The sequence below is a fragment of the Semicossyphus pulcher genome, unplaced genomic scaffold (genome assembly GCF_022749685.1).
Source record: "Semicossyphus pulcher isolate SPU_LCO1_2020_fin unplaced genomic scaffold, fSemPul1.0.p SCAF_16, whole genome shotgun sequence".
Taxonomy (NCBI): Eukaryota; Metazoa; Chordata; class Actinopteri; order Labriformes; family Labridae; genus Semicossyphus; species Semicossyphus pulcher.
In genome coordinates, this window is record NW_027211670.1 from 8,910,607 (window position 1) to 8,936,129 (window position 25,523).

A 25,523-nucleotide genomic window follows, 5' to 3' on the forward strand; every position below is an offset into this window, starting at 1 on the left:
ACGCGTCAGAACTCCTTGAACTCGAGGCACCCAATGATCCGAGTTAAAATGGCCACAAGAAACAGCTGAAGTAAGAAACTATAAACATAATTGTGTCTCTTTCAGTCTTCTGCCTCCTCCTATTGTCACTGTTATGATTATCATAAGCACAGAGTTTCTGCATCACCTATTCTAACATTAGCTGCTAATCCAGCTAATAGCATATCGCAGGTCCAGGATCAAATCTGTCGACTCACAATGTTGTTTCTTCAACTGGTAAAATTATCAAAATGTTATCAAAAACGTCGCCAACCATGATGTTAATGTCAGATTGTCTCACATTGTAACTCTGTCTATTGCCTGTGTAAAACAGTCTGAGTGGATCTGTGGCCCTACTGCATGTTGCTGGCCGGTCAGTGTTAGACAGGAGCTAAACAGCAGGGAGGGGTCAGGCATACGCTGCTGACAGCAAACGCTCAATATGGCAGCAGAAACAATCTCTCTGCTCCGTGGGCAGGGGCAAAGAACTGTAGTGTTTTAGGGTTAGTGCAGAGGGCGTAATGTAACAAGTTATCGTATAGTGATATTGTATATTTCTTCTGGTTAACAAATAAAAAAATAACAGCTGTTAATTCCAGGAAATGTTTAAATCAGCAGCTAAAAAACAACCAAACGAGAGCATCATGTAGCCTGTTAAACAATGTTACATTAAACTGTATATTCGTGAGCATAGTTCATTCATTTATCTTCATGCCATAAATAATGTCGGAATTCTGTTAACCATCTTATCTAGATAAGCTTTATTCTGCCCCTGTGCTGTGATTGGCTAGCACTACTGTGCTGTTTCCTGTGTGAAACCAAATGTCAACATGAACATAAAGTGTTAATGATACTTCATCAAGTAGTTTTGGTACTTAAACCTGGCCCAGTATGTGACTCCCATTGTGAAGCGGTCGAAGTTTGGTTGGATTTAGGTACAACCGCCAATCACAGCGTATAGGTGAGTGTGGGAGTGGTTCAAATTAGCAGCTGGGCCCCATTCAGACCGGCGAACATGGCGAAAGAGCGATGCAGAGTTGGCCTTCTTTCTGTTGGACAGGTAGGTGCCTCAAACCGGGAAGGACAAGCTAAGCGGCAGTTAACATGCTAGCGCAACGGTAACCGGCGGTTAGCATGTTAGCGCAAAGGTAACTGTGATGCTGCCGGTGTTAGCTCGGCGGGGTGGGCGTGTTCTCGCACGAGAGTGAGCTTCTGGTGACGAAGAGCCCAGGAGGAGGGGCCCAGTTTGAATGTGATGTTGACAAACTGCGAGGAAAAATCCTACTTATTATACCTTTAATATAAACTATTAAGATAAAAAAAACATGGACCAATACACTCGATAATAACAGAGGCTCTTGTTCCCCTAAGTGAAACAAGTACATGGCTTTGAGTGAACGAGCCGTGTAGCCCTGAAGGAGAACGAGGAATAGCCAATCACAGCACAGGAGGCTCTTTGGGAAAAAAAACCTATCTAGACAGGCAGCTATTGGCTGGTATAGCAAATATGGCAAGCTAGAATCTGGAATGTCAACTTTGCTAACGAGATAAACTAGAAAACTTTTGTTTCCCTTGTTATTCTTGCTTTCTTGTATTGTTATGATAGTTTGGCCGACAGGATGAACTTAATTGTAGATTTATTGTATTTCTTCATCGTTTGTGCTGCTACGATTCCATTAGAATCTGTGTTTGGAGGGTTTTCATAAGGGTTATTTGTTTGGCCTTTATTAGATAAGACAGTGAACAGTGACAGGAAATATGGGGAAGAGAGAGTGGGGACAGCATGCACCAAATGGCCGCGAGTTGGAGTAGAGTTGATGCGTTTACCTCTGTACATTTGGTGCCTGCTCTACTGACTGAGCTAAACCAGCACCCCTACAACTTCCTGTTTTATTTGATTAGATGTTTTCTGATAAGCTAAACATTGGGCTTCTGTAAATACATTCTAGGCTTAATGCAGACTTACATTTATAAATTGTTGCTGATATACAACCTGTTTTGTTTTGTATACCCCTTTATTTTCCTGCATTTAACAACTGCACCTCCAAGATTTTACAAGTAAATTTACACTAAATGTAATGCAAAACCTTGCAGCATGTATATTTGCTGAAATACACCTGCAAAGTAATTTCATCACACACCATTACACCAACTCCTGTCAGATCTGTGGTGCAGTTCCAACAAGTTGCCAATAGAGGTTGTTAGAAGTCATGTGTAATCTAACTTACTGCTTCTTAAAACCATTTCAATCATACACCTGCACTGCGGCAGATCTGCCCACTGTCAGAGTGGATTGCATGAGCTAAGAGCTGAGCCTGATCTACACAAACAAAGGAAATGACAGAGGACGCAGTGTGAATACACCTAACAGTCCTGTCTCACCCTCTCCGGCTCATTTTGATCTCCCTCCCTCCCTCTCTCTCTCTCTCCTTCTCTGTGACTCTCTGTTACACTCTTTGCTAACTCATGCCAGCGTCTCTGTCAGCTGGGGACAAAGCCGGCTCTGGATCGCAGCCAAGGCGACAGACTGAGACGAGGCTGCTGCTGAGCGTGCACCGGCACGTGGTGATGCAGGTGTGTATCAGCGCACCACAGGGTGTTGATGCAGGAGGGAAGATGAAGAGCAGAGTGTGAGAGCTCACTGCTGTAGCTCTGACAGGGCCTGCTTTGGTCTCTGAGAGTCTTGATGAAACCTTTGTATTATGACAACAAATAAATAAATCCCAAATGAACACGGCCTGTTGTCTGTCTCAGCTACGCTGTTTTCATCCGTCAATTTAAAGCCAAAAAAGCAAAAAGAGGCTTAAATAACATGTAATACCATCAGATTAAACCAGCATTGACTCAGTTCATGCTGAGAGCAACAAACAGTTCAATTACTAATTTTCACAAGCTTAAAGCTAAAGTAAGGTTGGTTGTTGGCTAGCTAGCTGGATCACTCTGGTGCTTTTCTTCCTTTGACAAGGTGATTTTTTTTACATGAGGAACCTCGTGCAAAATAAATGACACGAGTGGGAAGAGGGAACAAGTGCATCTATCACTGGGCTTCAGAAAAAATCTTTTTTGATGAATTCATTAAAGGAGCAATTTGCCCCTGGAAGAATCCACTGTCAGTCAAAGCCAATTGGCCGCATAGCTGTGGAGAAAGTTGTACAAACAGCTCGTGGTTTCGCCTATTCCTACAACACCCAGCGTGCATTGTGCCCCTCCCATTGTGCGAGACGCTGGACTGAAATAAGATAAGATAATCCTTTATTGATCCCCTAATACTAACATTTTCTAGTCAAGGACATTGATTGCTGCAGGCAACGGCTCAGAGCGGTACAGAATCTGAAATACGAGGAGAATATACCGATGGATCGTCTAAAAAATCTTCAGGTCTGCATCTACATTTCAAACCTGACGATTTTGAACGAGACATGACATCAAAGGCGGGTGTCCTAGATAGAGGAAGTGTAGTTTAGCGAGCCTCGGAGGTTTTCCAGGGCCCATTGGAGAAGCAGATAGCACCCTCCAAAGGCACAGAGCCAAATTGCATTTTCTTTCCTACCATAATGGCATTAGCTCCCCATGAAAGCATGATAGAACTGAGGTTGAAAATCGGCGAACTGGCCCTTTAATGTCTCGATCTGTGGAGCTGCAATCCTAAACTGTTCAGCACAGGTGTAATCCGATCCTTATGGACCATGAATCAGATTGATGCAGCAAAAGCTCCTTTTTAGGTAACAATGACGATGTCAATTTTCTTCAGGCAGATTTTATAATCTCTGTATGTTTTAAACGCAGCACCGTGGACCAGCCAGCTTACATCTGGATCTTTGGTTACAATTTACTAAGCTCCACTACTGCCCTTGGCGATATAACGTTTGCACACACCAGCACGTGATTATTCTACTGATAAAATGAGCATCACCAAACACAAAGAAAAACATTTTGAAGATATTGCTGCGACCGACTGTGAGACATGTAGTTGTTCTTTTTGGTCATCTTTCTAACCGACATTATGTCAATGAACTGCTAACAATGCTACAGATCCTGTTTTGATGTCCATTGAGACATAACACACATACACCGTGTACAGAGTGTCATAATAAGCCAAGAAAAAAAATAACTTAAATTCTTTTTTTTTTTAAAGATTTTTTTTACATCCGGGACCCATGGATCTGGAAAAGCTGTGGAAAAATTAGATAAAAACGAACGTCAGGAACAGGGGATCCATAGCAATCTCATATACAGACATTACATATAGATATACTTAGCTATGTTTGGCTGTGGTGATGGTGATGACAATGGTGACAGAATGTAAACAAATGACTGTACTGACATGAGCAACAAAAACATGTGTTGACCAGTTACTACATGTATTAAAACATGTTCTGTATGTTTCCATTATGTTGTGTTTACTGTGCATTGAGACTGAATATACAGTATGTACACGGACTGGGAAGGACGTCCAACACTACAGCTTCACTGAAAGGTCAGAGATATTTCATGTCACAGCATTGGTAATGAGAGCCCACAGAGACACAGTGTTCAATCAATATCTGTGCGGCTGTGTCGGGTCACTGAGAGACCAGACTGAGCATGTCCGTGTTTACACACCGACACAAGCTGCAGCAGGTCTGTGTGACAAACAGCACGAAAGCTGGAAGATTAATTCGATGGCCAATCAGCCGAATTTGTATTTTTTTTAAATAATTTAAAACAATTGAATATAGGTATTATAAAAAAGTCAATTTTAAGATGATAAATGTCCCACCGGAAACGATGCTACTGCCTCTAACTGTGCGCGCTTTTCAAAATAAAAGCAGAGCGACGGGCCTTGCTGTTTGTGAAATCTACCTCCATGATTGAGCCAAAAAACAAGAAGAAATTCAGATGTTTCTTCTACGACAGATAATTCTGGGACTATTTTTTTTTTTTAAAGCCATATCATATGTTTTACTGACAATATACTGTAGATAAATTTATTTTGACGGTCATTGTAATTATCAATATTAGTTGTTAAATTGTTGTTGATTAATTGTCTTCTGGGTTTTTGCACTTTGCTTGTTAACTTGGGTTTGCTGTTATTTTTATTTTATTTATATTTTTTGTTCCCTTAAAATTGGTTAAATTGTTGGCAAAGAAAAACATCATTTTCCATAATTCCCACAGCCAGCTGTTTAAGGGCCTGTATCCACAAATGGCATTTGTTGTGCTGGCAGCACCTGTGACCTCAGTTTCAGAGCGCCTCTCACCAGCACTTGCTGTTGCTAGGTTATGAAAATTGGCGGAACTTCCGCTTCCCTCGGAAGTGACCTTTAAGTCTGTTTTAAATCACACTGTATGCTTTATATTTGATTTTATTCGAGATCATTTTCCAAAGAAAATGTAAAAAAAAGAGTAAAGGAATCGTGTCCTGGCATTAGCAGCAGCTCAACACCTGGAAATTGTACCCACGAAAAAAAACAACGGATTAGCTTCTCCTCCACCATTGTTGTTGACAAACACTGTGTCCCAATCCAGGGGCTGCGTCCCTCGAAGGGCGTATTTGAAGGCTGATTGTGTCGGCGTGTCGAAGGCTGTCCCAATTCGAAGGCTCCTTCAGTTGCGGCTGACAAATGCGTCCACCTTTTCCCGGACCACGAAGGATCCAAGAGTCTGCCATCTTGTTTGAATTGGCGGACTCTTACGTACGCGGCATAGGATTACACTAGAAATGTAAAAGTTTTTGGTTTCAACTCAATCGAAAAGCTGACATTACAAACAAAAAACAGAAACAGAAAGCCTTGAAACAAATTATCTTTAAAATAATAGGTTAAGTGACGTTTGTTATACTAGCTAGTTAGCCCGCAAGCTACTTGTTGCTAGGTGACAAGAGGTGGCATTTGGTGATGCTAGGGTAAGGGCGGGAACAGTTCATGACGCAAACAGTCTCATTTCAGTTCGGCTTCAGCGGTTTACACAGGCTACGAATGACTCATCCTCCGTAGACCACGTCCGTCGAAGGCTGCAGCCCCTGGATTGAGCCACAGCTAAAGTTAATATCGTATGTCCCACCCCTTTCTCGATTTTGATTGGTTGGTGAGGGACAAGTGACATTGACGAGCGCAGCTACGACTAGTGTAAGTCAGGCTTGGTGCACTCGGTGTAAATTCGAATCAAGAAGTCGGTCATAGCTAAGTCGGACCTAAGAGAAACGACCTATTGTTTTAGGCCCAGCTAGTGAACCCGGCTCCTGGTGTCAAGGGCGTTTTTGCCCTGAGGATGCCGAGCAATGAAAACGATGAATTGCATCGCTTGCTTTTTTATTGAAAATAGTCGCCGCCAGCGCAAAAAAAAACGCTGTTAGTGGACACAAACCCAAACCCAAAAATGTTAAAGCCTCATTTAGGCAGCAGGAAATGTCAGTGTAAAGTTGAGTATTTTCACTGTTTTTGTATTTGTTTGTCAGGGATATTTAATATAAAGTGTTTTCATTTCGCACTTACAGCTCTTACAGCTAGAGGTCATTCTCAATGCAGTGCCAAGAAACACCCCACATCCCTGTAGACATCACACTCACATATACGCGCACACACACACACACACACACACACACACTAAAATCTATGAGGTCTACCCACTAGCACATCTATCGCACAGTTCCTCACCCATTCCCGCCTCTCATGACTCCCTCATTCTCTAAGCCACTCATTCGGTGCCGTATCTCTCCCTCCCTCCTCCTCCTCCTCTTCCTCCTCATCCTTCGCTGCTTCCTCCTCCTGCATCTCCGCCGGCTTCATTCATGATGGACGGAGGGGGAGACACAAAAGAAAAAAAAAAAAAAAACAAGACAGAAAACGACAAAAAAATGAACATGTTGATGAGTGTCAGTGAGTGGACTGTGAGAGGTTGAGAGGTAAATACAGAGACAGACAGATATATATCTATATATCCACAGGAAGGAGAGAGAGAAGAGGAGAGAGTGACAACAGCAGGAGAGAAAGGAGGAGCTGTGTGAGAGATGGAGTAATGATTTTGTGAATGACATTTCGAGATGAGTGACATTTGGAGCTTTGAGTGGAGAGCGCAGGATCAAAGCACACACGCGCACCCCCTTCAATGAGAGGAGAGCCCCCCCCTTCTCTTTCACACACACAAAACAAGGACACCACCACACATGGACACACAGCCTGGCAGCCTGATCTTACAGGGAGTCTTTAAACATATATTGTGTGTTTGAGGGATAAAAAGACAAAGAATCACCTTGGTTTTGTGGCTCTGCTCCGTGCCCAGTCCGGATCCAGGCGTGTGAAGCTCCTTGGACACGACACACAGAAACTCAGCCTGGTCCTCTGTTCCGTAGCTGTACGACGAGCCGATGTTCACCATCTAGAAAAAGACACAGATACAGAAAGATAAACAGAGACAAAGAGAGGCAGAGTGAGTGTCTGGAAGAAGATGAGATAACAGCAGAGAAATCTAAAAGCGAGAGGAAGGAGGGAAGAGAGCTGAGGTCCCAGACTACAGCGAGGAAAGATTGTTGCGCTCATGCATGGTTGGGGTGGGGGTGGAGGAGGGGGTCGGCCTGCTGTTTAACTCAGCAGTGGACTCAACAAGAGGTATTTTGTACTTGTGGGAGCAACAAAACTGTGGGTCAGCTTCTGCAGGAAAAACTCGTAGCTGTGCAGCATGCGGTGGAGCAAAGTGCCAAAGCAGCAGGAAGGGCAGGGGGGATCTATACGCAAAGTCTAGGCTACAGTGAGGACGGGCTGACCTATGAGACTCCATGAAGCTCTCAGACATGTATGTCTGTGTCAGTCACACCTGAAAAGATAGTGTTGACGCTGGAAGGGTGTCCAGTGACTCCATGATCAATATAATTCTTGTGTTCACACTGTGAGCAACGTTAAAGTGGGTCGCTGTGTTCTATCTGACCGTCGATACTGTGAGCGTAAATACCAGTCTGCAGCAACAACGTTGAAACATTTGTGGGCCACAGTTTAATGTTAATAATAATTTGGTTTATAAGAAGTCTTTGAAAATTGTAAAAGGAATTATCCATCAACATTTCTTGTATCCTAAGAGACCAAATTTATTTTGCCTGTTTTATTTTTTTTTATTAAGATCATCTGATCACTGGTCAAAATTGGGGCAAATACATTTTCAGTCCATTGGCTTAACGATTAACAGACAAATTGTTTTAGCTCAGGTGCAGTGCAGGATATCTGTTATGAGGGAAGTAAGTCTGTTAAGTCACAATCTATCGCCGAATGAGGTAACACAATGGTGATTGAGCCTATGGCCCACTGATGAAAGCCTTTGCATTTGCAGTATTATGGACTGGGTGTCTGAGGCAACATTCGCGGAAAAAAATCACAAGCGGCGCCCAGTTAGTGACGCGTTGTCCATCAGCCAGCAGTGGTTGGTCTGCCAGAGAGGGTAGGCGGAGCTAAGCGGCTGCTTGTCCGGTCTCTGCAAGTGTTGCGAGTAAACAGTAATCTACTATGGCTGAACAAACAAAGAAAAGATCGATGACGACAGATACAACTTCAACAATAAGTGAAAATCCAAAGAAAAAGAAACAAAGTCGACGCTCAGATGAAGGCAAACAGTCTAAAAAGGAAAGCGACCGTCAGCGAGGAAAATCAAGAGTTACAACAGTGACAAAGGGAGCCAAACGTGGACGTCACACATGCAACACTGTTATTTAGTGATGTCTTTCATATTGTTGCTCACAGTGTGAAAACACTAATTATAATTACTAATGTCCTGAAATCGTAGACTAAAATAGAAGACATTTAATTGTCTATGATTTTGCTAAATAAAGAGTCTAACAGCTTTAAACAAAACTCTTCAACAAAGACAGAGTCGGCAGCTTGGGTACCACTGCAGAACCATCTGAGCCCTAACAGGCTTCAGACCCCACTGAGAGACTGAAGGCAAACGTTACTGAAGATAAGGTGGGCCGCAGCTGTGGTAGCATGATGCCTTTATCCAGTCCGAGGGGTAGTAGAAAATATTTAAGATTAAGGGCTGTTGGGAAAAGTCAGCTAACTATATTTGCCCTTTTTAAGATCAATATATGAAGATCGAGACCTGACAAACTATCACAATCTGGAAGTCCTAAACTGATTTGGGGAGTGCAGATAGCAGGGCTCAGGTGAGGGCCAAGGGGTCAGGCCAAGGGTCAAGATTGAAGGGTCAGCAGCAGCGTGAGTCCAACCCACAGTCCAGAGCAGTCCGGTGCGGGGCTTTCTGCAGGCGCGCACGCTGACCTGCTCAAACTTCCAGCCGTCCGACATCGTGGAGACCATCTGGGTCAGCTCCTCCTCCTGGCACTGCAACACCCGGTAAACATGCTTGGGGGGCACCTGCTGGGGAGAGAGAGAGAGAGAGGGGTTAGGACACGGGAGATGCTACAATAATCCTTAAAGAGAGAAATAAAAGTCAGCCACTAGTTGGTCAATAACCCCTTTCAAAGCTGATCCCAGGTCACTTTAGTCTACCTTCACCTAAGCTTTCCAAAATGGAGGCGCTGTGCAGCAGAAAAAACTAAACAGATACACTAGCACTACTGTTTTCACATTATTCTACAATATGTAACCCCAGGCAAACGCTTGTGGGTGTATGTTTGGGATAGTAGTGCAATTATGTAAGAGTGAGTGCAACCATCCTGAAAAAAAAAAGGAGAGAAGCCTGATGTACAGCAGCGCTCTTTATCGGGACGCATAGAAGAGTGAAATCACTAACAAAGAGAATGATTGAAAGGCATCACACTGACACCATCACATTATTAAAACTGTCAGTGCAGCGACTGAAGGAATCTGAGTTTCACGTTTAAACCCATTAGTCGTGTGAAACTGCAAAACTCCCCCTTCATGAAAACACTTTGACTTTGTTCTGAGTTTACCTGCGTGGCTTTGGAGTCCCTCTCCACAATCCTCTCCTTGATCAGTTTGATCAGTGGGGTGATGTTGTAAAACTCCGCCTCCTCCAGGACACCTTCAAAAAACAAACAAACAAGTGATTCGGATCCTGTTTGTACACTGAAGCAAAGTGGTTCCAAACTCCACAGCTCTGATCACTCTAACTTATAAATAAAATGTAACTATTTTAAACGTTAATACACATTTACACAATACTTACTCAACACTTTTAGCTAGGCTAACTATTTTAACAATTCATTCGTTACGTTTAGCTAACTATTTTCACCATTCATTTGTTATGTTTAGCTAACTATTTTCACCATTCATTCATTACATTAAGCAAATTATTTTCACCATTCATTTGTTACGTTTAGCTAACTATTTTCACCATTCATTCATTACATTAAGCAAATTATTTTCACCATTCATTCGTTACGTTTAGCTAACTATTTTCACCATTCATTTGTTATGTTTAGCTAACTATTTTCACCATTCATTCATTACATTAAGCAAATTATTTTCACCATTCATTCGTTACGTTTAGCTAACTATTTTCACCATTCATTCATTACATTAAGCAAATTATTTTCACCATTCATTCGTTACGTTTAGCTAACTATTTTCACCATTCATTTGTTATGTTTAGCTAACTATTTTCACCATTCGTTACGTTTAGCTAACTATTTTCACCATTCGTTACGTTTAGCTAACTATTTTCACCATTCATTCATTACGTTTAGCTAACTATTTTCACCATTCGTTACGTTTAGCTAACTATTTTCACCATTCATTTACGTTTAGCTAACTATTTTCACCATTCATTCGTTACGTTTAGCTAACTATTTTCACCATTCATTTGTTATGTTTAGCTAACTATTTTCACCATTCATTTATGTTTAGCTAACTATTTTCACCATTCATTCATTACATTAAGCAAATTATTTTCACCATTCATTTGTTATGTTTAGCTAACTATTTTCACCATTCATTCATTACATTAAGCAAATTATTTTCACCATTCATTCGTTACGTTTAGCTAACTATTTTCACCATTCATTTGTTATGTTTAGCTAACTATTTTCACCATTCATTTGTTATTTTTAGCTAACTATTTTCACCATTCATTCGTTACGTTTAGCTAACTATTTTCACCATTCATTTGTTATGTTTAGCTAACTATTTTCACCATTCATTTGTTATGTTTAGCTAACTATTTTCACCATTCATTTGTTATGTTTAGCTAACTATTTTCACCATTCATTTATGTTTAGCTTATTATTTTCACCATTCATTTGTTATGTTTAGCTTATTATTTTCACCATTCATTTGTTAGGTTTAGCTTATTATTTTCACCATTCATTTGTTATGTTTAGCTTATTATTTTCACCATTCATTTGTTATGTTTAGCTTATTATTTTCACCATTCATTTGTTATGTTTAGCTAACTATTTTCACCATTCATTCGTTACTTTAAGCTAACTATTTTCACCATTCATTTGTTATGTTTAGCTTATTATTTTCACCATTCATTCGTTACTTTTAGCTAACTATTTTCACCATTCATTTGTTATGTTTAGCTAACTATTTTCACCATTCATTCGTTACTTTAAGCTAACTATTTTCACCATTCATTTGTTATGTTTAGCTAACTATTTTCACCATTCATTCGTTACTTTAAGCTAACTATTTTCACCATTCATTTGTTATGTTTAGCTAACTATTTTCACCATTCATTTGTTATGTTTAGCTAACTATTTTCACCATTCATTTGTTACGTTTAGCTAACTATTCCAACAATTAACAAATGGCATTTATTACATACAGATCGTTATCTTAACCCTTAATTTGTTACTTTTATTTTAACTACTTTAACCATTCATTTGCCAGTTTAATCATTTAAATTGGTCCTTCTAGCAGACTATTTTAACTATTAAATTTTTACTTTTGCCTAACTATTTGAGCCATTCATACTTGATTGTGATTTGTCTCACTCACAATTCTTTTTCAAGCACTTTTGTCATGCCCAAGTGTTACAGCTGTGACAAAATGTGGAATCTAAAGTGCTACAAGACACTCAAAGAGAAAAGACATCACATAAGGCAATCAATAATAGATAATTCCATCAGCCCAACTAATAAAACAAACTCATGCACCCAGGACGAATCAGACGAGCAGAGTCAAAGCAGATCAAAGACCTTCTTCAGCCAGCTCCTTGTTGTAGACGAGTTTGCCGTGCCGCAAGTAGTTGAGGATGGGGCCAAAGTATGTTGGGTCTCTGTCAATCACGTAGGCTCCTGTCTCGTCCTGTCACAGAGAGAAAAAAGGAGAAAAAAGTGAAATAAAACACGGTTATGCCATGATCACATCATAAAGTGCATGTTCAGAAAGCCTTAAGATAACATTTGGTGGTCATGTGTACTTAAATGGCCTTATTCAGTCTTGTATATTAATTTGACAGCTTTGTAAACCAAAGGACCTTTATTTAGAGGACTTCTGTTATTTAATAGTATTTTTAGATTCAAAGTTCACTGGCAGGAAAATAACATCCTGGTATGCTGTTTTCATCTGACGTATGCAGTTTTGGCTGCCCAGAGGGGATGTACGCATGTCAGACACATTGCAGAGCTCTCCAAAATAAAAGCACCCAACTGAGTAAAAGTACTGTTGATGTTAGAATGATGCTATAGTTTACTGTTTTTTGGATTAAAAATGGTTCGTTATGTTTTTATGATCTTTCATACAGACAAAAAAAACAACTTTTCAGTGCTCATAAAATCATACAAAAAAAAAAGTCAGCTTTAACCTTATATGTCATTTAGCCCTGTTGCAACAACAACATTGGTATTTGTGATTTCCTGCCACAGCACCAGCTCGTAACAGCTGGACACAGACTGCTCCCTGGAACTCCTGAGTAGTTGAAACTTTATTAACACACGTGTGCAAACAGCCTGCTTCTCTCCCACCTCCAGGCTCTACTTCTGTCAAGCCTGCCTGGCTGTTATGTCATAACTACAGCACCTCCAACATACACACACAAAAATCCTCCCCCTGCTCTCTTCAACATGATCGCTTGAAGCAGAGCCCCCTCTTTTAGAGGTGAATTCACTAAAGAATCGCTGCTGGAATAATCTGTGAAAAACATACAGGCCTTTAAGAGACTCGAGGAGGAGGAGGAGGAGGACAAAGAGGGGAAAGAGACGAGGAATTGAATCATTTCCTTGAGCTGGTTATGTGTCATTAACACATGGTTTAATGGTGTCTGTAGAGAGAGAAGCATTCAGGCAAGCGGGGAAAACCGAGGCTCAGACACAGACAAACTTGTGTGTATTTTGAACCCTAAGATGAAAACCCCCTTCAACCCATTCATACCAACTGTATGATTAAGTAGGCCTTCTGCAGCATTAACTAGCAACTAACATATGATGTTTTGGGTGTTAGTATGTGAACGGGAAGAGACTGAGAATGAGAGGAAAAATGTTCATCTTAATAAAGAAACCTGCTGTATTCACATGACTGACTCTATTTATGGCTGTTTGCTGAAGCGGCAAACGGACAACCTCAGCCTCCAGCTGCATCTTCTACAGCATGTTATCGCCTTTATTAGCAGGTCCTTACTCATTCACACGCACAGTACCACTCGCCATTGCTGGGTTGTTACCTAATATTTCATTATAATCCTGAAATTCAATGGCTGAATGAAACGTTTCTTCACTGTTGAAACAAAAAGTAGTGCCGTTGTATCTGATGTTTGCGTTCCAGTTTGGTGTTGTCACTGCTGCAGGTCGACCTGATAAGGGTTTAGTGCTGTTCTGAATATTTTAAGGGATGAACTGGTTTCAGGTTGTTTATGCAAATCCCAGTTTGTTTACTTGGAACAGCAATATTATCAGCTCCTACCCTTGATTTGACAGATCGGGGTTTAAAGTATAGATGGCTTTCAGATCACTCTGAAAAGTGGCTTCTTCCACCATTTTGCTCTTGACTGTGTTTGAATGGTCACCTGTGATTTATGGTAACCCTGCATGCAAATTCAAACCTCTGCAGATGATCCAGAACGCAGCAGCGCGACTGGTCTTCAACCAACCCAAAACAGCACACGTCACTCTACTGCTCATATCCCTCCACTGGCTCCCAGTCGCCGCTCGCATCAAATTCAACACCCTGTTGCTCGCTTACAAAAACGGCTCCTGCCTACCTGAACGCCCTCATCCAGGGCTACACTCCCTCCTGCCCACTATGCCCTGCCAATGAAAGGCGCCTGGTACTCCCATCACAGCAGGGCCCTAAGTCTCTAACTAGCCTCTTCTCCTCAATAGTCCCCCGGTGGTGGAACGAGCTACCAAACTCCATTCGGCCCGCAGAGTCCCTTTCACCTTTAAGAAGAAGATAAAGACCCAGCTCTTTAAGAACACCTCTGACCTTCATGATACTGATGCTATTGATGATGATGACATTGAGGTTGTTGTTGATGTTGATTAGGATATTCATGATGATGATGACGACCTTGTTGGTGTTGTTGATGATGATAAAAAAAATTTTTTTAAGCACTGCCTGAAAGCACTTGTGTCTAATCGCACTTGAAGCTGTTTGTTAGAACTTACTGACGTTGTTCCCTCCTGTCTTGATCGTTGCTTGTGTTGTATTAGCTCTCAGATGTACGTCATTTTGGACAAAAGCGTCTGCTAAATTAAATTGTAACATTTAAACAACCTGGGTGTCCAGCACGTGAGAGGTTAATACACCACCTTCGGCAAATATGATCATTGTGTTCACTTTTCTTTCACCTCCTTGGTGCTCCTTGCTGCACCAGTGAGGCAATGAGGTGTTTTGAGGTATCTAGGAAGTCCTCCTTCGTCAAACTGGGCACCAGCTCTTAATAATGCCCCTTTCCCACCAAAATTAGCGTGTTTTTCAGACCAATGCCAATTGTCTCTTTTCCCATTGCCAGTAAAGTATCCTCCTGTCGGTCTCTTTACTGCGTCATCGTCTGACGTCACAACCGCGCCAGAAACAGGGTTAGTAAACAGTGAAGATGTTACGGTGGTTAGGTCTTTGTTGTATCTATTACTCATTCAGTCTGTTAATCAAACTTGGCGCAGACACATTTGGAAATGATGTTCGACTGCTGCTTGGACAGAGACGGGTTGAATTTGTAGCTGAGATGACGAGGAGTCGCAGAAGTTACAGACGGAGCATAGCCAAACCAAGTCAAGAGAACATGGACTTCCTGCGAGCAGCAATAAGACATCTCTGAAGGAAAGATGGTGCTGTCAACCCAATCTAAACCACGCGTATGACTTTGTCCCTTGGGCACTCGTCTCTTCGACTGCAGCCAATCTCTGCTGGTGTAACATGCCGAGAGCTTCTGATGAGCTGTCCCACTGTGAGTCATGAGACGAATGCAACGAACGAGGAAACCTACACAATCAAATGGTAACATTCAGATTGTGGTGAAGTCTGCAGGGTGGAGATGCAGCTGGATGGGGAAGACAGATAGTGAGACTATTGTAGAGAGCTTGAGGGGAAAATGTCAGGATACTACATATGTGTTTTCTGATGGAGAGATAAAAAGAGAGGGTCGAGAAAAGACAGGATGGAGAATTGGGACACGAGGACAAGGAGGAGGCTTGTAAAGATATACAGCAGTGACATCACTATTTGGTTGCCTTTGTCTGCCCTGAAAATCACAGTTGATAACAGTGTGGAAGGGCTGCAGGCTCTGCAGCACACAGATGCAATAACACATCATCCAAAATGAGCGGAGGAGCTGCAGCAGCAGAACAGACCGACGCCTCGTCAACGTGACTTGACTTGACAGTGTGGGCATGACAACACTGGCAAAAAGCTTCCCGAATGTGCCAGAGCGTGCTTTCTGTTTCTCTCTCACACACGCACACATATTCTGTAGCTTCTCATCAAAACAGACCCATTTTCAGCCGCAGCACACGGACGTACTCAAACAATAACATTGTGTGTTGTTGAGAGGTAAGGGCCACTGGTTAGTGAGTTAATGGTTTGCAGGATATGTGTTCATGGAAATAGGATGTGACTACACAATACCTCTCTGTGCAGGTAAAAACATCCCCCACAGGTTATCACCAATAGCTGAACAAAAGCCCTGTTCACGTCTGACTAAACACACAAATCAACTGCCTACAATCGGCTGCCTGCTCGGACATGTGTTTACATAAGTGGTGAATAATACTGAAGAAACATAACACTGCAATAAGGTGCGTGATGGTAGTTCAATCCTTTTTTTTAAGGATTAAGAGAGTTAAAGTCTATTATTTCTTTATGGTGTTTCTGTGCAGCACTAGCAGCAGCATCCCTGCATCTGTCATAGTGAGTTTCATGGTACTGCATATTTCAAATTTGCTTTAAATCTGGGGTTAGAAATGAACTGAAAAAGCAACATCATAAATCACAGTCCCTGGGTTCCACTTCCACCCTCGGCCCTTTGCCGCTTGCCATCCCCACTCTCTCTTCCCATGTTTTCGACACTATCCACTGTCTCTCTCTCTCTCTCTCTCTCTCTCTCTCTCTCTCTCTCTCTCTCTCTCTCTCTCTCTCTCTCTCTCTCTCTCTCTCTCTCTCTCTCTCTCTCTCTCTCTCTCTCTCTCTCAATAAAGGCATAAAAGAAAATCAATAAATAAACATTACATTTCCTATCAAAATTGTCTATATATAGTACCAGGGTGACTTTGACACATGCAACAATGTGATGGACAGGCTGAACTTATGTATTTCTCATCCTCGTGAAAACACGTCTCTGGCCTGTTCGTGTAATTCTGACATAAGGGGAGGAGGCGGGCGGGAGCTGTGAAAAACTCTGTTTTCCTGTGATTTCTAATTAGGGATCGGCCTCATTCATCATCACAGATGGTCTGTCTGAACCAACAACTTCACAGTGTCGGTGACATTTGATGTAGGAGGAATGACAGCAGCTCAACACTCTTTAATGTATGAGCGTCCTTCCACTCCTTGCTGGGTGAATAAAACAGATGTATGGTTTTAAAGGAGTTTCCACAACCTCCTCCTTTTTAGACTTTGCCTTAGAGATGTTCTGAAAACAATCCTGAAGGGGTAATTCTCCAATGTGCATCTAAACACTTTTATTTGTATTGGCCTTTTATGCCTTTATTGGCAGAGAGAGAGAGGACAGTGGATACTATCCACTGGCTAGTGTTGGAAACAGGGGAAGAGAGAGCCGCAAATGGCATGTCCCCTGTACATGGGACATGCCATTTAAGCGCTGAGCTAAACCAGTGACTCAAGTTTCACTTTCAATAAACATATATTGGGGTACATTACCTGCAAACTTTTCCAAAAATGGTAACAACATGTGTTTGTACATTCAAAGCTGATATTTCTCCCTGGTTACATCCTATACTGCTTCCATCTGTGTTGATTTAATCGAATAAGTTAATAATTGAAGTGCTAGTATCGAAAATCTCAGTTTCGTTCTCTTTGGCGGCACCTATGGTGATAACCAGTAATTGCGGGAGCACACTTCCAAGATGTCCAGACAGTGTTGCACGTGTGACGTGCACGGTTGGCTCTCTTGATTTTCCTCACTGACGGTCGCTTTCCTTTTCAGACTGTTTACCTTCATCTGAGCGTCGAATTAGTTTCTTTTTCTTTAGATTTGTTTTAAAGTTGTATCTATAGTCATCGATCTTTTCTTTGTTTGTTCAGCCATAGTAGATTACTGTTTACTCGCAACACTTGCAGAGACCGGAATAGCAGCCGCTTAGCTCCGCCTACCCTCTCTGGCAGACCAACCACTGCTGGCTGATGGAAAACGCGTCACTAACTGGGTGCCGCTTGTGATTTTTTCCGCGACAGACACCCAGTCTGTAATACTGCAAATGCAAAGGCTTTCATCAGTGGGCCATAGGCTGAATCTCCATTGTGTTACCTCATTCGGCGATAGACAGTGACTTAACAGACTTTTATTTAAATGAAAATCTTCGAGTATCACTTGAAGCACTGTGGTGATAAACAGAAACTCTCTCAATTGTTTTCCTGGGAAATACATGTGAATTTCAGCCGGATGTATTCCGCGTCTAACAAAGGGTTTTTTCAAAAGCTCTAACCAGATTGTAATCTGTGTATCACTCTGTTTACACAATTCAGTGCTGTTCATTCAAATAAAGACATTTGCTCTCACACTTTTTATGCACCGTGGTCGCTGCCAATGTTTCATACTAGACATCTGACAGCACAGATGAAATGATAGCGAGTTCAGACTTGTGGTGGAATCCATGCCGACACTGTGAGATGAAACAAAGACCGCATTGATCCACACTTTATGATCCGGCTGAGAATTTAATAGGAATCAAAACATTGCTAATCGCAAATCTGCGATAAGCTGATTATATGGTTATACTCACACCTGTAAGCTAGCATGGTCAAAGCTGAACTTTAGCTGCGTGATATTATTGTATCTAGACTGTGAGGTCATCTTGGGTCTTATTAACGGCAGGAGTTAGCCCTGGGTTTGGTTTGGTGCGGGGGCAGGGAAGCTGAGGCACCAGTAATCTCATTAAAACATTCACACACAGCCAGACAGTGTGTGTGTGTGTATGTGGGCTTAAAACAGCCAAGAACACCAGAGCAGAAACACGCTAACATCAGCAGATTACAGGGGGACTATGTCGCGGATAAAACCAGCTTGTCTCCTGAGTGAGAGAAGAAAACACACAGGCCGATCTGCCCCTGTGTGTGATTCAACTTCAGATTGCTCTGTGTACTCAACATCCAGAGCAGAGGCTGGTTTCAACCTGCTGTCTGCTGGCTCACTGAGCCCTTCAAAGACACTTCAATATGCACTTCATACTTCTCCAGGCCTCGTTTCAGGACACCAATCTGCCCCACATTCAGCTGATTGTTTCCTTAAGAACCTCAATTACAGGGTTTCCTCTGACACGGTTGTGCAGAGGTGGTGCAGCCACAGATCTGACACATCTGGTCTCTTGATCTATTTAGTAAGGAGATGACAGTCTACTAAGAAATGTCTTTTCCCTGAGGGTTGATGTTCGATCTGAAACAACGATTGTACATATAGATGGACGACGCGTCTCCATCTGCTCTCATTGTACGATATTGAAGCCAAAATAGCCCTCCTGATAGGCGTTGCCATCTTGTGATGGTGACATCATTTGGAGCCAGAGTTGCACAGTAGAGATCGGCGGGTGGAGCGGCCGTAGCCACTTCCGCTAACCAAAACACACACCAAGTTGCCGGAAAAAAAACAGGAAAGATCCCACACGTCTGCGTGTTTAACAGCAGAACAGCGCCTTGTGTTGGTCTGAAGCAGACGTTCACAGATATGAACACTCCTCTCATCGATCCTCCTCTACTCTGCTAATCCGGAACAGATCAGCTGCAGGAGCTGTCAATCATCCTTTTTACAGCATCAAATAGGCAAACTGGGGTCCAAAATTAGCACCCGTCACTCGCCAGATGAGGGTAAAAATCTAATTTAGCGACTAAAATAAATGAGGTCGGGCGCCAGGGGCGGGTGCTCCCATTACTACAAAACATACTTTAAGTTGTTGACGCTTCTGTTATTTAGCTCGCGCAGGGCTTTAGTGCGTCAACAATCTGATAAGTACGAGTTTACACTTTCACTCGTGGCACCTGACATGTAGCAGGTGTAACAGAGTCGCTGTTAGAATCGTGGACTAGTCGTTGGTGGGCCGTGGGCGTCCTCTGTTTACTGCTATGCGTCCTTTGGACGGTCACACAGCCACCTCGGCAACCCGGTGTTGTCGTGGTGACGGCTCTACAGGGGCTGCTGGACGGGGAACTGACGCTACATTAGCAGCCCGCACCGGCTAATGGGGACTTGCGACGGCAGCTAATCATTGAGTATTCATGTTGTGGAGATGTATTTCCAATTCACTTAGCCTCGCCATCACTGCATCTAAACTACAGTATTAACATGTACCGCTGTCACTACAGGAGGCAGAGGAGAAGCTAAACACCTGAGACACCTAGCAGGAAACAGCAGAGGCTATCGCTAACAGCTGAGCTACAGTATGGTCACTAGAGGAACTTAGCACAAGCACTTAGACATAAATGAGTCTGATAATTAACTATAATGACAGAAACCATGTTTGAGAAAAATGTATTTGACGTGTATTTTGATTTTATAGTTTGACTCATGTCCCATCTGTTAACATGGAGGAGGCGGGCTTTATGAGCTATACTGCAGCCAGTCAGCAGGGGGCGCTCCAAATGTTTTGGCTTCACTTTCAGGGAGCTGTCATGTCGTATATCTTTTTATGCAGCCTGTGGTCTGAAATATTAATTTGAAAGTGTTCACATGATTTTGCTTGTTTGATGAATTGAGAGGAATACACTGCATTTGCAGTGAAATGTTTCCTCTGAGCAGACAGATAAACCTGCATCTGTGTTCATTCCATGAATGAAGCAGATTTTTCTCCTCTCGGTTAACTGTACGTCCCGTCTGTTGAATCATTCACGCTTCTGTGCCTTCACAGCTGTTAGGATCAGTGGCTATGACTGAACCAAAGAAGCATTGTTTGTATTCATGACGAAGCTTCTGAGAGTCTTTTTCTCTTGACTTCAGATTTCGACAGCGATTTTTCTCATGACCGATTATCTTACCAAAATATGATATTTCCCTTTGCAGCTCTGCATACATCTGATACATATTTTTGCTGAGTAAAATCCTTCCTCCTCCAAGACAAGTGTTTTATTTTTCATATGAAAATCTGAACAGCATCCCTCCCTCTGGAAGGAAAATACAAGTATCGACACTTCTAAAGGCTCTCGAAATTCAGGAGCTTCGGATAAAGGGCAAGAATAAAAGAGGCAGACAAGGGAGGACAAACGTGTGATAAGCATTCACAGTGAGTCAGCTGCTGAGAGCGAGGATGAGGAGAGGATGGGTGATGAAAAAAAAAAAGGGAGGATGAGGTAAGGAATAAGGGAAGAGCTGTAGGTGTGTGTTTGTGCACTCGTGAGACAGAGAGAGAGTCTGTGTGTGTCTTGAAGCAGCGCAGTGGGAGCTCCCGTCGGGTCGCGCCTGAAGGTCACATGAGAATATTCTTTCTTTCCAAAATGCCCGGCGCTGCCTCAGGGGAACAGTCATCTCTGCTGTCTGGTATAAAACTCCCTACTCATATTTTGGAGGCTGTTTTTGGCTTTAGCTCAAAGAATACCTGCTCTACAGCTGAGGGTTATTCTATGCTTCAAACGACAGCGGGCACGTGCCACTGGCAATAATATGACAGATACTGTGATGTGGAATACATTAGTTGACTTTCATATGGGGGCGGCTGTGGCTCAGCGGTAGAGTTGGTCGTCTCTCAATTGGAAGGTTGGGGGTTCAAACCCTGACTGCTACAGCCACATGTCAAAGTGTCCTTGGGAAAGACACTGGACCAAATTGCTCCCGGTGGCATAGCCATCGGGTATGAATGGACATAGATCTGATTGAAGATTGTGAATGTGTGTGTGAATGGGTGAATGTGACATCTAATGTAAAAGCAGCTTTGTGTGCTCTCAAGACTAGAAAAACGTTATATAAGTACAGTCCATTAACCATATATCCTGCCATCAATTTGTACTGTTGCTAAGTATATTAGATAGGGATGCACGATATTATCGGCACCTTATCGGTAACGGCCGATATTGGCTTAAAAACGCCGATATCCGCCAATATAATTAACCGATAAAATAATGGGCTGCTGCATACTTGATTAAATGCCCGACCTTGGCGCAATGTCCCCGGCGCGAAGAACAACTGCGCGGCGCAGCGTGATGACGTCACGTGTGTCTACCTGCAGCATGAGAGAGTTAGAAGCCAAAATGTCCGCAGTGTGGAAGTTTTTCAAAGTGTCCAAAATAGATAACAAAACTGCTGTTTGCAATGACTGCTCAGCTTCGGTGATGCGAGGAGGAGCCAAGGCAAAGTCTTTCAACACTACAAACTTGATTAACCATCTCGAGACCCGTCACCCCGACCGTTGTAACAAATGTGATAAGAGTATCACCATTATACCGTACGCTAATTCCAATACAGAGAGAGTTGATAATCTCTGCCATTAGGTGTGCGGGAAAAAAATATCGGTATCGGTAATCGGCTAAATGAGTTCTAAAATATCGGCATATCGGATATTGGCAAAAAATCTAATATCGTGCATCCCTAATCAATATGAATGATTTTAATCAATGGGAAAGATTGTGTAACAAGAGTTTGTCTGATATGTATATGTTACTAACTAAATTTGCCTACTGCTGCAACTTACCCATATTTTCATTATCCGTTACTCCAACAATTTCTCAATTATACGTTCAAACCTTCGTTGAAAAATGACCATCACCAGCTCCCATAGAAGAATGTTGCATCTTATGTTGTCCAAGTACAGGGAGGAAAACTAGAAAATATTCACATCTGAGGAGTACATTTTAAGCTCAAGGGGCAGCTGCGGCTCAGTGGTAGAGTCGGTCGTCTCCTAATCAAAAGGTTGGCGGTTCGATCCCCTGCTCCTGCCTTGGGCAAGACACTGAACCCCAAATAGCTCCCGAGGGAGTAGCCATCGGCGTATGAATGGTTAAATCCTGATTGGAGATTGGCATAGCAGCCATCAGTGTATGAATGTGAGTGAAAGGGTGAATGTGACATGTAGTGTAACAGCGCTTGGAATAAGACCAGAAAAGGGCTATATAAGTGCAGTCCATTTACCACTGTTGCTTATTACTAATTTCCTGTCTGCTCTCTGCTGAGCCCTCTCTGCTACACTGTTTAATAAAGGCATAGGATACCACACTTTACAACATGTGCATCATGATTGCATGTTTATCCACATAATCTATCCCTTTAGCTCATTTTCTTACAGTAGCTAACAGAGTGGACATTTTATAGAAAAGGAGGTTTTAACCAGACAGTCGCAAAATGAAAATTTAAAGACGTCACCGGCTTGCAAAGAGACCTGCCCCCTTCACTATCCATCACACACATGCATATCAAAGACTGCAGCATAATAGAAATCTGCATCATTCATGAGACCTGCGAGCCCCTCCAGTGTGTTCAGTCTACATGTGACTGCCAGACCCACAATACATCTCTCTCTTTCTGTTCCCCCAATAAGATGTCAGCTGTGCAGCTTCTGACTGTGCAGCTCCCTGCAGAAGAGAAGGCACGTGTTCATCCATCTGACCCAAGCTACGTTCACACCACAAAATGATGCTGAGACACACACACACACACACACACGGAGGAGAAGAGCGAGTGGGAGAGCTGCATACTGCACATGTACACTTTATCAGCTGGTAATTAGACAACTCTACGCCTACTTTAGAGCTGCAGGGGTGCATTTCCGGGCCACAACAGAGTTAAAGTAATAGATTCTGGGAAGAGTACAAAGATAATGCAGTTATAGTTATTCACTTAGTTCAATCCTTTAAGACTACTGTGATGCCTTACAAGATAAAAATGTCATGGTGCACCATCATTGAAATCATTTTTCTGTTCAGTCTCTACAGCACTGATTTTTCTTCATGCTAAGACCTGTTCACATATTTTAGCCAATCCCTTTTGGTTATTAAAAAAATACCTTTCTCACCACATGGAAATAAAACAAATGTGTATCAAGCCAAACATTTACCAGCTGTCAGGGTATAACTATGTTATCAAGGGGTTCGAGACAAATGTAAACTCAGTATTAAGAGCAAATAGGAGCCACAACAGGTATGCTATAAAACGTTATGACAGAGGGTAATTTCACTATTCCACATGCCTCTCACTACCAGCCTTATTCTTGAATATGCATGTACATATAAGGAATAGGGCTGGGCAATATTACTATATCGTGAAAACGATATCAAAATGTCCATCGTATGTGTTTTTCTATATCGTCTCTATCGTGATGTCACAAAACCAGCGGCCGAACTGCTTTACGGCAATTTTTCTTGTCATTTTGACAATGCTTTACGTTCTAATCCTTGCACGTGGGAGAGAATCTGAAGCGAACCACAGAGCGAGGCGCTGTTTATTAACATGGACATTAAAGATATAATCTCAAAGATCTCAGTTTCGTTCTATGTAGTGGCACCTAATGGCGATAAAAGGCAATTGCGGGCGCATGAGTCCCAGATAACCAGACATTTACAGTTGGCTCCCTTTGTGACGGTTGTAACTCATGATTTTTGTTTGCTCACAAAACTTGCAGAGACCGGAATAGCAGCCGCTTAGCTCCGCCTACCCTGTCTGGCAGAACAACCACTGCTGGGTGATGGAAAACGCGTCACTAACTGGGCGACGCTTGTGATTTTTCCCGCATATGTCACCGTAAACACCCAGTCCATAATAATACTATAAACTGCAAATGCAAAGGCTTTCATCAGTGGGCCATAGGCTCAATCACCATTGTGTTACCACATTCGGCACAGACATTTATTTACATGAAAATCTTCGAAATTATACCTTTAACTTGCAGAAAATGACTCTGGCTCGACCCAAGTGGAAACAGAAACTGACTACTTTTATTTGTCACGTATTTAATTCACAAAGGATTTTCCAGAAATACTGTGTGTTTTTTTCATATGGACTAATTATTTGTTAAATTACCAGAAAACATGCTATATATATATATATATATGATATTATATTGTTATCGAGATATGGCCAAAATCCCAGCCCTAATCAGAAACATCAAATGTTTGCTAACTGAGGCATAAAATAACTTTAAGTGTCTGTAGGAGCATCAAAGCATGGCTTAAGTCAATGATGTAGCAGGTTATTATAAGGCTACTTATTACTAAGTGCAACAGAAACATAACGTTACTTACCACCAGTTATAACAAAGTAATAACTGTATTACGCCTGTTTTAAGTTATATGCACCTGGAGAGATTGACCGGACTCACCGTGTCTGAGTGCAGGTCCTGCTGTTGGCAGAGCCGGTACAGGAACGAAGTTTGCTCTTTGAGGAGCGTCTGCCGCGTCGTGAGGAACACCGTGCCGCCGACGTTCAGCCGGACCCACTTCCCGTTGTTCCCCCCAGTGGGGTTGATGACCGAGCCGTTCCCAATGCTCTGCGACGTCGTCCCGCCGGGCTCCGTCGTGCTGGCGGTGGTGGAGGTCGCGCTCTCTCCCGCCTCGCTGTCTTTGTTGTTGTTATTATTGTTGTTGTTGTTGCTGTTGCTGTTGTGTTGATGTTGGCAGCCGTGGTGCGGCGACAGCGCAGCGAGGTCCGCCGGTTCCCGTTGGTCGTCCGCTGTCGTTGCCATTTGGAAACAGCCGTTAGACACGAAGGGAACACGAGCGAGGGCGTCCGTCTGTGTCCGCTGTTGCCTCGGCTCTTTCTCTCTGATACCAACCGAGCACGCTCCGCCCTAAACTCACACAAACCAACTCAAAGAGCATCCGCGTGAAGTTACTGGAAATGTCACATTGTAAATCCGAGAGCTGCTTTCAAAGTAAAAGCCAGTCAAAAAACGTATTTCAGTTTCATAGGGGTTTTTTTGCATTTAGTTAGATTAATATCTGGTTGAAACACTTACCATACAGACTAGTCAGCCTTCTATCAAAAATGATGTAAATCAAACACCAGTAAATTCTGTGAACTCTAAGCTCTTT

General features: G+C 42.5%; 1 protein-coding gene across 4 annotated transcripts; it reads right to left on the bottom strand.

Annotated features, from left to right (window-relative positions):
• Positions 1-3,046: 3,046 nt before the first annotated feature.
• On the bottom strand, positions 3,047-25,250 carry kctd17 (potassium channel tetramerization domain containing 17). 4 transcript variants are annotated; one of them, XM_069664084.1, is made up of 7 exons: positions 24,812-25,250; positions 12,107-12,215; positions 9,896-9,987; positions 9,213-9,359; positions 7,249-7,374; positions 6,654-6,779; positions 3,047-4,190 (listed from the first exon to the last, which is right to left on the bottom strand). In XM_069664084.1, exons 1-6 carry the CDS (start codon positions 25,172-25,174, stop codon positions 6,678-6,680), a joined length of 939 nt encoding a protein of 312 aa, XP_069520185.1. In that variant the 5' UTR covers positions 25,175-25,250; the 3' UTR covers positions 3,047-4,190; positions 6,654-6,677. The 4 variants fall into 4 exon arrangements, with proteins under 4 accessions (XP_069520185.1, XP_069520184.1, XP_069520182.1 ...); XM_069664083.1 differs by having other exon boundaries at positions 9,261-9,356; positions 24,812-25,225; XM_069664081.1 differs by having other exon boundaries at positions 9,213-9,356; positions 24,812-25,225.
• Between the last annotated feature and the right edge of the window lie 273 nt (positions 25,251-25,523).